This window comes from Lynx rufus, unplaced genomic scaffold, assembly GCF_022079265.1.
Source record: "Lynx rufus isolate CCGP_SWC_20201006 ecotype Redwood Valley unplaced genomic scaffold, mLynRuf1.p SCAF_5, whole genome shotgun sequence".
Lineage (NCBI taxonomy): Eukaryota > Metazoa > Chordata > Mammalia > Carnivora > Felidae > Lynx > Lynx rufus.
Window position 1 is genome coordinate 63,151,386 of NW_025814867.1, and position 15,763 is coordinate 63,167,148.

General features: G+C 36.4%; 1 protein-coding gene across 1 annotated transcript in view; it reads left to right on the forward strand.

The window, feature by feature from the left end:
* Positions 1-15,763, forward strand: part of PRKCI (protein kinase C iota) — an 81,360-nt gene that overhangs the window by 59,851 nt on the left and 5,746 nt on the right. The window contains exons 9-15 of the mRNA XM_047100118.1: positions 2,839-3,015; positions 3,440-3,537; positions 4,574-4,660; positions 6,939-7,074; positions 11,569-11,656; positions 12,670-12,795; positions 14,146-14,225. Of these exons, the coding sequence (XP_046956074.1) occupies positions 2,839-3,015; positions 3,440-3,537; positions 4,574-4,660; positions 6,939-7,074; positions 11,569-11,656; positions 12,670-12,795; positions 14,146-14,225 (792 nt within the window). The remainder of the gene's footprint in view (positions 1-2,838; positions 3,016-3,439; positions 3,538-4,573; positions 4,661-6,938; positions 7,075-11,568; positions 11,657-12,669; positions 12,796-14,145; positions 14,226-15,763) is intronic.

Below are 15,763 nucleotides of genomic sequence, written 5' to 3' on the forward strand. Positions count from 1 at the left end.
GGGATGGGCGGGGGAGATGGCGCTGGCGAGCGCCTTTGTTCCCCACCAAACTGAGCTCTGTCATCCGGGGGCTCCGCAGCTCTCCCTCCCTTTGTCCTCCAGCCTTCCTGCTTTCGGAGCAGAGCTGTTAACTTATGACCTCCCAGTCGCTAAGTCGCGCTTGCTGTCGGAACACAGTCTGTCAGGCCCCTCCGCTTTTGCCAGCCAGACTTGGGGGCTCTGCTTGGCCGGCGAGCCGTCCCTCTGCCCGGCTCCCGCCCGCCAGTCCGTGGAGCACGCACCGCCTCGCCGTCCTTCCTACCCTCTTCCGTGGGCCTCTCGTCTGCGCTTGGCTCCGGAGACTCCGTTCTGCTAATCCTTTGGTGGTTTTCTGGGTTATTTAGGCAGGTGTAGGTGGAATCTAAGTGATCAGCAGGACGCGCGGTGAGCCCAGCGTCCTCCTACGCCGCCATCTTCTTCCCCTCCAAAATAATATTTTTTAAAAAATATCTTGTAGTGAAAAAGACTTAGGGGTACCTGAATGGTTCAGTCAGTTAAGTGTCTAACTCTTGATTTCAGCTGTTTGTGATCTCATGGTTCGTGGATTCAGGCCCCATGTCCGGCTCTGCACTAACAGCACAGAGCCTGCTTGGGATTCTCTCTCTCCCGCCCCCCACTCTTTCTGCCCCTTCCCCACTTGGGCTCTCTCTTTCTCTCAAAATAAATAAATAAACCTTAAGGGGAAAAAAAAAAGATTCATCATGTTTCACACCTTCCACTCCCACTTTGACTTCTGAGAGGCAGCTCTTTTTAATCATTTCTAGTTATGCTTATAATGTTTATAACTCTTCAATTTTCCAACTTTATATATTGCAGGCCAGAAAGATTTAGTTCATAATTTCTCCCCCTTTTTCCATCTCTTTCCAATATTTGATAGGTATATTATGTTTTACTCCTAGTTACCTTTAAAAAACCCTAACTTTGGGGCACCTGGGGGCTCATTTGGTTAAGCACCTGACTTGATTTCAGTTCATGTCATGATCTCCCAGTTTGTGAGATTGAGCCCTGCATTGGGCTCTGCACTGACAACGTGGAGCCTGCCTGGGATTCTGTCTCTCCCTCTCTCTCTGCCTCTCCCTTGCTTGTGCTTTCTCTCTCTCTCTCAAAAATAAACAATGAATAAGTAAATAAATTCCCAGCTTTTTATTGTGGAAAATTTCAAACACAATTAAAAGTAAACAGAGTAGTATAACAAAGCCCCTGTATCCATTACCCAGATAAAACAGTTATCAGTATATGGCCAATGTTGTTTTGGCTATCCATTTCCCTTAGCCCTGTATTATATATACTCCTGTATTATATTTTATATTATCTGTATGAGATTATCTTTCTTCTTGAAAAACTCAATATTTCCTTTAGTGAGAAGGTACTAATGATGAATTTCTTTAATTTGCGTTTGTCTGAAAATGTTTGTATATCACTTTTGTTTTGAAGGCTATTTTTATAGATCAGCAGGGTTTGTTTTATTTAGATCCTTTAAAGGTGGCATGCCACTAGTTTCTGGTTTCTGTCTTGTTAGTGATTCTGTGAAGGTACTGTGCTTTTGTTCCATTTCATTCTCCTTTGTAGTTTCAGTTAACCACATTTAATTTTTTTTTTTTATGTTTATTTCTAAGACAGAGACAGAGCGTGAGTGGGGGAGGGGCAGAGGGAGACACAGAATCAGAAGCAAGCTCCAGGCTCTGAGCCATCAGCACAGAGCCCGATGCGGGGCTCGAACTCACAAACCGCGAGATCATGACCTGAGCCGAAGTCGGATGCTCAACCGGCTGAGCCACCCAGGCGCCCCCAGTTAACCACATTTAAAGTCTGTATATTACCTTTCCTTCTTACCATTCTATGCTTTCTTCATCTACTCTAATCTGGTTTCTTTTACTCCTCTTTATTTATTCTTGTTATCACATCAGATTATTATTTCTAGATTTTTGTGTGACCCTTCTCTTGAAACCTCATTCTCCTTCAGTTTTCATGATACTTTTTTTTTTCTTTTTTGTGCTTACTAGTTTTTCTCAAAATTTGCTCTTTGTTTTCTTGATACTCTTCACTTGAGAAAATTCATACTTAATTCTTATGGGTACATGTTGATTGTATGTGGAGGATATTGCAGATGTGTTAAAACAGATTATCTTTGGTCTTGTCTATAAATTACCAGAAGCCCAAGTTTCTAGTTGTAAATGGATCATAAGGCTGGTTTTGTCATTCCAAAAGAGCTTGGTATTGTGTAGAAAAGAATGTTTTCCATTAGTTAAGCTGCCTCATGCTTATTTTCTGTTTATAGCTTCCAAAAATATCTCTGAATATATCCGCTCATTAGTCCAGATTTGATATATCAAGCTTCCAGTGGACTCTTTAATCTTGCAATCCCATTGTATCTTGTATCTTCAGTATGAAAAGCCAAGCCCATTATCTCAACAGCTCTGTTAATCTTATCCTATGTGCACACTTTGTTTTTCTGTCAGTAGTACCTCCAGTCTCCCAGTCATCAAAGTTAGTGTCATTTTTTTAATTCACGTATCTCCATTGCCTTCATACCCAAAGTTATCACATCTTAAGACATCCTTTAACATTTCTCAGATTTCAACTCCCTCTCCATTCCTATCAGTACCCTTCTGACCTCAACTCATGAATTCATCCTTTCCTTGAGTAGTTAGATTATATCGTTTGGAATGAATAAGAAAAGAATTATTAAGAACTTAAATCAGAAAATACTTAAAAAACATCTTAACCAGGTACTGGAAATATAATGTGTTATGCAAAATTCCTCCAGGTATAACTATTTGATATTAATGTTCTCGACAGGCAATGAACACCAGAGAAAGTGGCAAAGCTTCATCCAGTTTAGGTCTTCAAGATTTTGATTTGCTTCGGGTAATAGGCAGAGGAAGTTATGCCAAAGTATTATTGGTGAGGTTAAAAAAAACAGATCGTATTTATGCAATGAAAGTTGTGAAAAAAGAATTGGTCAATGATGATGAGGTAAGTAAGCACAATGTTTTATCATTTCTGAACTGTTAAGTTGGCTTAAGTGTACTATTTCATAGAAAACCTCAATGTTTTGTCTTATCATTTCAGTCTACATTTCTAAATATATGCTTCAAACAGATTACATAAGATATATTTAATGTAATCTGATGACTACTAGATCTTTAAGAAATAAAAATCAAGCCATATTATTATCAAGGAAAAGTACTTGATCTTTGTGAAAGTTTTCTAGACTGTTTCATAATACTGAAAGATTTATTGGTGTTTTTGTATATAAGCTGTTGTTTCATGATTATCATGAAACAGTAGTAGTTAGTTACTTACTTGTATTTGTGATCGTTGAATTACTAAGAACAAATTTATCATAGTTTTGATGATAATTCAGTTTGACATGGATTTCTTTCATATTTTGAAATAGGATATTGATTGGGTACAGACAGAGAAGCATGTTTTTGAGCAGGCATCTAATCATCCTTTTCTTGTTGGGCTGCATTCTTGCTTTCAGACAGAAAGCAGGTAAGATTGAAAGATAATGGAATGATTCCTGGGCTCTACACCTTTTGGTATATTACACAACGAAAACTGCTTTCTACTATAAGCCGGAAGCGGAAGACATGGAGATGGACACAAGAGTACTCTGTTTAAAATTTCCTGCTACTCATACTCCATTCAGTGATAGCCGTCTAACGGTGGATCAGCAGTAGGAAATTTCCTGCTTCGGGCAAAAAAAAAAAAAAAAGACCAGGTCATAATTATGGCACTAAAAATCTAACTTTTTAAGTATCTTCAAGATTCTAGTTTTAAGACTTAAAGTTTCCTAGAGTTTAACTAGAGAGAGAAATCCTAACTTCTTTACCTTAAGTGACAGTTAAATAAGACTTGTTTTGCAAGGGCCAAAGTTGAGGTGAGAGTAAGAGGCTCTGGATTGCTAGTGGTACTACTTTCAAATGGAAGAAGCAGTTCTCACAGTTATGCTCGTTTACTTTTTTGTATCTTCTGTGATTAAACAGCTTTCTTCTCCAACTACCCTTTGTTTCCGCCAAATTCCTGGAGTGTTTGTTCAGGATAAATCTGTAGAATGCTCTCTATGTTGTAACTGCTCTCTATAGTGTTTAAAAATGCAAAGTTACACTGCCTCGTTTTGGATTTTGGTGTCATGTGCTCTCTCCTGTGTTTTTTTATTTTTATTTTTTAAGCCCACTGACATGTCAAGTTCCTAGAGTTAAGCCCTGCTAATTTTCTTTCTTTCTTTCTTTTTAATTTTATTTCTCCCACGTTTTCATTTAAATTCCAGTTCATTCACATACAGTGTAATATTAGTTTCAGGTATAGAATTTAGTGAGTCATCACTGACCTATAACACCCAGTGCTCATCACAAGTGTCCTCCTTAATCCCTATCACCCATTTAACGCATCGTCCCCATCCACCTCCCCACCAGTAACCATCAGTTTGTTCTCTATAGTTGAGTCTGCTTCTTGGTTTGCCTCTCTTTTTTCCTTCCTATGTTCATTTGGGTTTTTTTTTTTTTTTCTTATCTCTTCTGTGTTTTAGATTGTTCTTTGTCATAGAGTATGTAAATGGAGGAGATCTAATGTTTCATATGCAGCGACAAAGAAAACTTCCTGAAGAACATGCCAGGTACCGTTGGATTTTTGTCTGGGGTCGTGGGTAGGGGATGCTATGGGACTTTTTATGTGCCAGTGTTTCAAAGGGTAGATAAATCACTTATTTTGATACTAGTTAATTTTTTGGAAGTCATATAGAGGCTAAGGTAAAAGTTTCTATTATAATATATGTGTAACATTATGTATTTACATATATTAATGTAAGTAATTGAAAAGTATAAAAACTATTCAAGGGGAAACCTTCAGTTTACTAAACCCAATTATTTTATCTATTCAACGTCCACCATTGAAATAATTGATGGATTTACACTTATTATTTGTATATACTTGAGAGTAATAAAACAATTCCTCTTAAGGTTTTATGTAATTCTGACTATTCTTCCTGTAATTACAATTTCTGAATTGTTCTGCCTTTGGCTTGTTTTTTCTCTGATCTCATACATGTTGATGAATAAGAAAAGATCATTAAATATTATTTATTTATTTGTTTATTTTCTGTCCTTAATTTGACATTATTATATAAGATTGTAAATTGCTTATATGTTGGAGGAATTCGGTAGGGAAGGATCATGGCCTTGGAGAAGTTTAATTCATCAGTGCCATGATGTGTTTTGTTTTGTACTCGTAATTAGCAATAATTCTCACCCTGTTGTGCTCCGCAAAAGATGAGGCATATGAGTTTGTATATGCGTGTAACAAAGGTTAAAGATTTTATTTTTGTAAGTACTTAGTGGAAATCTTTTTTTTTTAATTTTTTTTATTTTTTAGTGTTGATTTTTGAGAGAGAGAGAGACACACACACAGCGTGCAAGTGGGGGAGGGTCAGAGAGAGAGAGGGAGACACAGAATCTGAAGCAGGCTCCAGCCTCTGAGCTGTCAGCACAAAGCCTGATGCGGGGCTCAAACTCACAAACAGTGAGATCATGACATGAGCCAAAGTCAGATGCTTAACCAACTGAGCCACCCAGGTGCCCCAATTTAGTGGAAATCTTGCTAATACATTGATTCTTTCTTATCAAAAAGAGATACTATCCTTCAATTTTATAAAAAGGTAGAAATTGTACTAATCTAATCTCAGACCAAACTGTGTTTTGTTTTGTTTTAATTTCCTGTATGTTCATTTATTTAGGCTTTATTAAATGGTTGCCCTTCATAGCAGAGCCACAAATGACATTTCTAAATGTGACCAGAGCCTGTATTTGTTCCTTGTTTGTTCAGTTGGACATGGGGAAAGTAGTTTTTACTGTATTAAAGTGTCAGTTCTGGTTTTGTGCTTTTCTGGGAACCAAAGTACAAAATAAGGGCTCAGGTTCTCTATTCATAGAATTAAGTAACTGAGAAGGTTTGTGTTATGTACCTCCAAACATGATCATGATAACATTCCCCAAAGTAGCAATAAACCAACTTGAGTGTTTTATTTTCATTGTTCAGGTCAAAAGTTCTGGTTATCGCCAATGAGTTAGTGGCAGTTTTTAAAAAACCCTTTCTTTGATGTTAAATGGTATGGTTGTAGGATAATTCATTTTCTAGAATTTTGGTATGCATTTTATAGTTTGAGTTAAACTTTTAGTATTTTTTTTTTTTTATTCTAGACCAATCAATGATTCTTAGCATTTGGAGAGATCATTTGTCTCTTAGAGAAGTGATAGAAGCTATGGAAACTCTGTAGAGGGAGGAGATGTAGATGTACACACGTACGCACAGCTGAGCCTCCAGTTGTAGCAGTGTGGACTGTCTGAAGTCTATATAAGGACCCAGATTAAGAACTTCTGTTTGAGACTTTCAAATTAATAATTTTTTGAAAAGTATGAGTTCAATGTAGACTGGAACTTCTGTAATAGTGTTTTGGGCTCAGGTATTTTTTTCTTTATTTCTTTTTAATTTTTTTAAAGTTTATTCATTTTGAGAGAGCAAGCATGTGCGAGAGAGTGCACGCACATGCGCGCATGCTCGAGCAGGGGATGGGCACAGAGAGAGGAGAGAGAATCCCAAGCAAGCTGTATGCTGTCAGCACAGAGCCTGATAGGGAGCTTGAATCCACGAACCACGAGATCATGACCTGAGCTGAAGTCAGACACTCAATGAACTGAGCCACCCAGGCACCCTTAAGATATTTTAAAGTGTACTTCAGTTTGTGTTTTGGTGTCATTTCTAAAAACATAGGGAGAAAAAAATCTTTTGACACGATTTTGGTGTTTTCATTTGCAGATGGGGATAGGACTTAAATAACCTCTTCTAGAAACTTACCACAATTCCGAAACTTGAATCAAATGAGTTATTTTTCTTTTTAGATTTTACTCTGCAGAAATCAGTCTAGCATTAAATTATCTTCATGAACGAGGGATAATTTATAGAGATTTGAAATTGGACAATGTATTGCTGGACTCAGAAGGACATATCAAACTGACTGACTATGGCATGTGTAAGGTGAGAGGCATTTCTAGTTAATCAGAAGGTCTCAGCAGCTCATAAAATTGTTTTGGTAAAATAACAATATTTAAAGATGGAGAAATGATTGCTACCCTGTTTGGGATGCTTTTTGGAATTTTAGCACAAAGAAAAATATACATGTTTTCTAATCACTTACAAAAGTCCGTATTTTCTGTGACTGTTATATGTGCTATAATAAGAGTTAATTTCTTTTTATTGTCTGTAACATTTTATTTTGAATGTTGTGAAAGTATTGGAGAAAATTTGGAAATAAAAATTGTCTGCAATCCCATGACTTTAGCGTAACTACTTGCGTGTCACCTTCTAGTTTTCGCCATTTAATTGTGACTCGTGATAATGTATTCAAGATTTTCCCAGGAAATGTATCATTTTTTGTATTTAAAATTTAAATATCTGACATAAAGTACAGTAGAACAAAATAAGAATTTCAGTTACTCTCAGGACATGTCCTTTATTTCTCGGACCTATATTCTTTTTGTAACAGTTTTTTATTTAAGAGTCCAGTGTTTTTCCACAAAATGTGTAGGGTGCTACTCTCCTTGTTGAAGTAGCCGGGCCAGAATTATCTGCACACGGTAATATGGCAACAAGCATGTAAACGTATGGATCACACTCTCCCATTTACCTGAAGGAAGTGCCTCCAGAGCTTGGAGATTATTTAAACTATTTAAATGCTAACATTAAGTAAGACACTCTAACAGTATTGAAGATTTAATGTCATTATCTCTTGATAATGACCTTAAAAGAAAATCTTTACCTCAGGTATTTTTGCTTTTAGGTACAAAACTCAGACATTTTTATCTTGTCTTATATTAAATTTCTATTTCCTTAAATTTTTCTATTATACACATCTTTAGTTATAAACAAGTGAACATTTAGTAGGCAAACCCCTATATATCCATTTTTTATGAGATTTGTGATACCTTTTTTTTTTTTTTATCTCTGTCACTTTTTTACCAGGGGATTTTTTTCTTATTTCAAAAGAAAAATGTTATAATTTGTCAAAGGAAAATAAAGCTGAACAGCAACAACAAAAAACCCATTAAAAATGGTAACCTTGTTAGAAAGTGTACACATTAAAACAATAGTCTTTATTTTTGCATGCCAGATACTGTTTTTTTTTTTTTAAATTATAATAGTCTGCTTACAGAGTCTGAAGAAATGGCATTCTTCTATGTCATTGGTGAGTGTATGCATTGTTATAACTGTTTGTAAAGCAGTTTGGTGGGGATGTATCAGGAATCTTAAAGATACACAGGCACACTCTTTGATTTAGAACTTCTGCCTCTGGGATATTCTTTTTTTACATTTACATCCAAGTTAGTTAGCATATAGTGCAATAATGATTTCAGCAGTAGAATCCAGTGGTTCATCCCCTACATATAATGTCCAGTGCTCATCCCAACAAGTGTCTTCCTTAATTCCCCTTGCCCATTCAGCCCACCCCTGACCCAGAACCCCCTCCAGCAACCCTCAGTTTGTTCTCTATATTTAAAAGTCTCTTATCTTTTGTTCCCCTCCCTGTTTTTATATTATTTTTGCTTCCCTTCCCTTATGTTCATCTGTTTTGTATCTTAAATTCCACATATGAGTAAAGTCATACGATAATTGTCTTTCTCTTACTGACCATTTTCACTTAGCACAATACACTCAAGTTCCATCCATGTTGTTGCAAATGGCAAGATTTCACTGTTTTTGATTGCCGAGTAATACTCCATTGTGTATATATACCACATCTTCTTTATCCATTGATCCGTCAATGGACATTTGGGCTCTTTCCATACTTTGACTATTGTCTATAGTGCTGCTATATTGGGGTGCATGTGTCCCTTTGAAACAGCACACCTGTATCCTTTGGATAAATACCTAGTAGTGCAATTGCTGGGTCCTAGGGTAGTTCTATTTTTAATTTTTTGAGGAACCTCCATATTGTTTTCCAAAGTTGCTGCACCAGTTTCCATTCCCACTAGCAGTGCAAAAGGGTTCCTCTTTCTCCACATCCTTGCCAACATCTGTTGTTGTCTGAGTTGTTAATTTTAGCCATTCTGACAGATATGAGGTGGTATCTCATCATGGTTTTGATTTGTATTTCCCTGATGATGAGTGATGTTGAGCATCTTTTCATGTGTCTGTTAACCATCTGGATGTCTTTCACCCATTTCTTCCCTGGATTATTTGTCTTTTGGGTGTTGAGTTTGATAAATTCTTTATAGATTTTGGATACTAACCCTTTGATACGTCATTTGCAAATATCTTTTCTGCCTCTGGGATATCCTGAGTAAATTTTTGGCCTATGAGAAAAGGTTTATGACCAAAATTTTTTTCTTGTAGTTGGTGATAAATATTTTAAATATTTTAAATAATCTAAATGGCTGGTAAGGAGAATAATTAGGGGAAATTACAGAGTGACCACAAAACATAGCATTACAAAGTCATTTAGAAGATGTTTGCCAAAACTTCATAACAATATAAAATGTTTATAAATAACATTAAATAGAGTTTTAAAGTATGGCATTGTCTGTTTTTTTTTTATTTTTATTTTTTTAAACTTTTTTTTCAATGTTTCTTTATTTTTGAGAGATAGAGCACAAGCAGGGGCAGAGAGAGGGGGAGACACAGAATCCGAAGCGGGCTCCAGGCTCTGAGCTGTCAGCACAGAGCCCGACGTGGGGCTCGAACTCACGGGCCGCGAGGTCATGACCTGAGCTGAAGTCGGACGCTTAACCGACTGGGCCACCAGGCACCCCTGGCATTGTCTGTTTCTATATGTGTTATTGTATGTTCTATTATGTAGCATCATATATTCTGTTTACTTTTACATATTTTTGAGGTTATTATAATGGCATGCATTACTTAATAAAACTCACAAAAATGAATTGCCTTTTACTTAATTGTAAATTTACTGTTAGCTTGTTTTTAAACTATCTTTTTATTGTTGATATCTTACTTAATTGCCTTGTGACCAGAAAATGGTCTGAATGATATTAGTTCTTTGAAAATATATGAGATTTCCTTTGTGACTTAGTATTTGGTCAGTATCCCATATGTACTTTAAAAAGGATATATAATCTCTTTTTTGCATGCAGGGAGTCTATGTCCTTCACACTCTCTCTTTTCTTTCCCCTTTTCTCCTCATGTACACATAGATTATACATATTTGTATGTATGTATGTATATTATATGTATGTATATACATATTATATGTATGTATACATACATATATGTATATGTATAATATGTATATGTATATGTCTAATATGTATATGTATGTATATACATATTGTATGTATGTGTACATATGTGTATATGTATAATATACATATGTATGTATATTATATATGTATATGTATATTTTATATATACATATATATATTTAGCTTTTGTCAAATCTTTTTCTGCTTACTAATTTTTTTGTCTGTATGATATGTCAGTTTCTGATACAGATGTTTTGAAATCACCTGTCATGATTTGGGATTGTATTATCAGTTCAGCCTGCTATATCAATATACTGTAGACTAAGTGGCTTAAAAGACAGACATTTATTTCTCATAGTTCTGGAGACTGGGAAGTTCAAGTTCAAAGTGCTAGTAGATCCAGTGTCTGGTGAAGGCACTCTTTATGGTTTTCAGATGCATGAAGGCACTCTTCATGGCTTGCAGATGGGTGAAGGCATTCTTCACGGTTTGCAGATGTGTTTTTTTGTTGTATTCTTACATGGCAAGGAGAGAAAGAGGGAGTTCTCTTCCTCTTATAAAGACACTAATCCCATCATCTCTAATAACTAATTACCTCCCAAAGTCTCCATCTCCCAGTGTTATCACATTAAGTCTTCAACATATGAATGGCGGGGGGGGTGGCATACAAATGTCCATTCCATAGCAGGGATTGTGAAATTCTTCTAATTTGTCTATTTTTACTTTGTGTTTTGAGGCTGTGTTGTTAGGTGCATACAAGTTTGTTATAAATTTTTGGTGATTGTTCCATTTCTCAGTGTGTAGTTTTTCTGTTACACACATTAGTGTCTTCTGCCTTAATTTTTCCCATCTGGTAGCTATTGAAATACAAAGCCAAAAAATTTGTGCCTTAGGAAAAACAACCAACAGTGCTTGTGTTAGCAGGTGGGATTTAAAGTGCTTTTCTTCATAAAATATGATTCCTTTTACTCATATAATTAAAATTTTTATATTAAGTTTTTACCTGAATATAAATTGTTTCAAGTACAATTTTTATTTTAATTGAACTGTCCACCAACATCTAATGAGGACAGGCTTTCTTTAAGCTATTTAGGGGCAACTCATGATTTTAATAATAAAGACAACTGTACTAGTAATATTTTATTTAAGCTTAATATATTACCTGTAGATGCTGAGCTTATATAACAAATGAAATAAAAGAGATGAATTTAAAAGATAATTTTTGATCTTATTATTTCTTTTCTCTTTTTTCTTTCTTTTTTATTTTTTCTAAAAGGAAGGATTACGGCCAGGAGATACAACCAGCACTTTTTGCGGTACTCCCAATTACATTGCTCCTGAAATTTTAAGAGGAGAAGATTATGGTAATAAATAAATAGGTGTTATTTTAGCTAAGTGCTAGATGGGTGGTTAAATGTGGTACCCACTGCATTATAGTACTCTGTAGTATTTAAATACTAATCTTATTAATATAAACTTCCTTGATCCCCTTAAAACCTACATGAAAACCCTAAAATATGAATGAAATAAGAGACAGTGGGACCTTAGCAGTATTTGGGGGTACAGATTTGAATATTTTATTAATGGCAACACTAAAAGTTCTAGGCACTAATCCAAGCAGTTTCCATTATATTAACTAAATTAATCCTCTCAATAATCCTAGGAGGTAAGCACTGTTAATTCCCATTTTACAGAAAGTTTAGATAACTTGCCCGAGGTCATACAGCTAGAAAGTGGCAGAGTAAGGATTTAAACTTTAGCCATGTGACTACAAAGTCATGAACCCCTGGAAGATTGTTCACATTTCCTGGGATATTTCCTCCAGGAATCTGAAAAATGAGGGAGAGATTGACTGCTTGTCAGGAACCAGAGAATATATTTATCTCAAAACATTGGACTTCTTGGGTTCTGGCCCTCTGATTTTAGCAGATGTGAAGGAGGATGGTACTTCTGACAGCTGTTCAGAATCTGATTCCAAGGTCCTTCAAGGATCTTTAATCAACTAGCAGAAGATCAAGTTTCAGACCCACGAAAGTTATTCTCAAATACAATTTAATTATATCCTCAAAAAAAAAAAAAAAGATACAGACTATGAGTCTGAAATTACAGGCATATTTGGGAGAAGGAACTTAGTGTTTCATTTCCAATATTTTTTCCCCAATATTTTATTTTTAAAGTTATCTTTTAGTTACCTCCCCTTGTTGATAAGTAAAATATTCCTATAATCTTCACTGCCAACCATGATAGTTATAATGCATTTAGAGTTTATTTTTCATTACATTTATTTTTTAATTATACAATGAAATGCATCTCAAGTTACTGACTTTTAAGAATGCAGAATAGATAATTTGTTGCTTCAAAAATTTCTTTTTTGAAGGTTTCAGTGTCGACTGGTGGGCTCTTGGAGTACTAATGTTTGAGATGATGGCAGGCAGATCTCCATTTGATATTGTTGGAAGCTCAGATAACCCTGATCAAAACACAGAGGATTATCTTTTCCAAGGTAATTTGCGGTATTTTACAGATTCTCTGTGAATAACCTATTCTAGAGTATGAATGAGGATGGCTCAGATTTTTACCTTGAGTAAGAGGAGAATAATTGGACAATATACTTCTTAATATGTAAGTCTTCATTTTTTTTTTAATGTTTATTTATTTTTGAGAGAGAGGAGAGTGAGAGAAGGAAGGGCAGAGAGAGGGGGAGACAGAGAATCCCAGGCAGGCTCTGCACTGTCAGCACAGAGCCCAACGTGGGGCTCACACTCACGAACTGCAAGATCATGACCTGAGCTGAAATCAGGAGTCAGATGCCCAACCAACGGAGCCACCCAGGCACCCCTTCATTTTTTTAAAAATATATCTTCCTACTTCTGTTCCTTCAGTCCCATTTACCAACTACTTTCTCATACTCAGAAATATAACAAAGAGGTTCCTTCAGATTGTATATCACAGAGATTAGAAGAAGGAATCCTGTGGCTAGAGAGGAATATCTTTCCACATGGACCCCGAGGCTGAGTGCATAAGTCCAAGAACAATATGGAGGAAAAAGTGGGGTACCAAGAATATAAGAGGATCAAAAGGTGAAGAAAAGAAGGCCCACAATTGGAAATACAAAGACTCAAACAGGAAAACAAAAAACAAAAAACAGACAAGGGATGACCCCCTGCTCCCAACACCCAGTCCAAAGATTTCCATGAAATTCTACATTTAATAATTAAGGCCATCACAGGAAATGAATAGCTGTTTCATGTAACAGAAAATCCAGATGGCCATGGAATATATGAAAAAGCATTCAGCTTCACTAGTAATTAGGGGTTTGCACATTAAAACATTAATGAGCTACTATTTCCTGCCCGTGCATTTGCCAGAAATTTTAAAGTCCAATAATACCAGGGCTGGTGAGGATGTGGATGGAGTAAGTGGAACTCTCATAGACTGCTGGCAAGCAGTGAAAACTGATTTAACAGCTTTGGAGAACAACTTGGCAGTGTCTAATAAAATTGAGTATAGTAACATGTACCTCACATTTTGTAGCTATTAACTCATTTAAACCTCATAACAACCCCATGAAGTAGGTATTATTTTTATTCTAATTTTACAGATGAGGAAACCGAGGCACAGTAAGGTAGTCAAAGAATAAAATATGCATGTAAATGATAAGGACAGCATTCAGAGAAGAGGCTCTCTGAGAGGGAAGGAGAGGAGCGAGCCTGAGAAAGCACATGAGACGCTGAAGTAGTATATGTAATACCTTATTTTTTTCTTCGAGAACGCCCTTAAGTAGCTCATAATAAAGATGTAAAATTGAAGCTATGTAAAAGTGAAATATAATGCCACTATTTTATCTTTCTAGTTATTTTGGAAAAACAAATTCGCATACCACGCTCTCTGTCTGTAAAAGCTGCAAGTGTCCTGAAGAGTTTTCTCAACAAGGTATAAACTGAATGTAAAAATCTTCAGCGGTTTATCTCTGTATAGATGAAACTAAGTAGAGGTTCAGGCAGTGTAATATTCCAAAACACTAGCGTACATAATTTTTTTTCAGTTAGATCTGGAACTTGTCTCTTTACCAAAGAGTATTAGATCCTGAGATGAATTGTCCTTTCCATTTTGACAGTGTAAGCCACTGCCAGCTATATATTACATATGGGTTTTTTTTTTTTTTCAACGTTTATTTATTTTTTTGGGACAGAGAGAGACAGAGCATGAACGGGGGAGGGGCAGAGAGAGAGGGAGACACAGAATCGGAAACAGGCTCCAGGCTCCGAGCCATCAGCCCAGAGCCCGACGCGGGGCTCGAACTCCCGGACCGCGAGATCGTGACCTGGCTGAAGTCAGATGCTTAACCGACTGCGCCACCCAGGCGCCCCACATATGGGTTTTTAATGTAGATGATATATATACCATGTAGTCAATTAGGGAAAAATTACATCTTTGGGGATAGCCTCAATCGTACTTACAGCTTTGTTACTCAGTTTTCTTTGGATTATTATTCATAGATCTCTTTCCTTATTGAGCACTTGGGACAGTAGTGTTCTGTACAGATTATCATGTCAAAAGCCCTGTAATCAGATAAAATTCAGAAGAAATGAAATGCTATCATTGGTTCTTAAAAAATCTGAAGACCATTCAATTCTTCATTGTGGTCGGTAGGTTAGAAGAGTTTTAGGATCTAAGATTATGATTCTGAATGGTTTTTACTCATAACACTTCTAACACCAAATGTGTAGGTTTTTTCCACACCAACAACCAATTCTCCACCTCTCTAGACATCAACTTGGTGTATTACAATTCAGTTTATTTCTGATACTAACTACCCAGAGTTACCATCAGATTCCAGGGGTTTAAGGGCTCAGTCCCATAAAACTATCTTCACCTCAAGTGCCAGTCATGAGTCGTGAGTATTGAGTACCCACATTTCTGTCTGACTTGGCTACAGAGTTGAGCTTCCCACAATTCTCACACTTCAGGTTCAGTAATTCGCTAGAATGGCTCACAGAACTCAGGAAAATAGTTTACTTGCTATCACTGGTTGGTTATAAAAAAAGATACAAATGAACAGCCAGATGAAAAGATACATGGGGTGGAGTCCAAAAGGATCCTGAGCACAGGAGTTTCTGTCCCTGTGGAGTTAGGGTACACACCCTCCGTGTCTCCCAGCATATGGACATATTCACCAACCCAGGAGCTCTCCAAACCCTGTGGTTCAGAGGGCTTTATGGAGGTTCCATTACATTGACACAATTGATTGAATCATTAGCCATTGGTAGTTGACCTCCACCCCTCTGAAAATGAGGCTTAAAGTTACAACTCTCTAATCACATGGATGGTTCCTGCGGCAACCAGATCCCGTCCTGAGCTATCTACCAGCCCACCAAGAGTCACCTTATTAGTATAAACTCAGGTGTAATTGAAAGGGACTTGTGAATAACAAAAGATAATTGGCTCACTCAGGAAATTACTCATTCAGG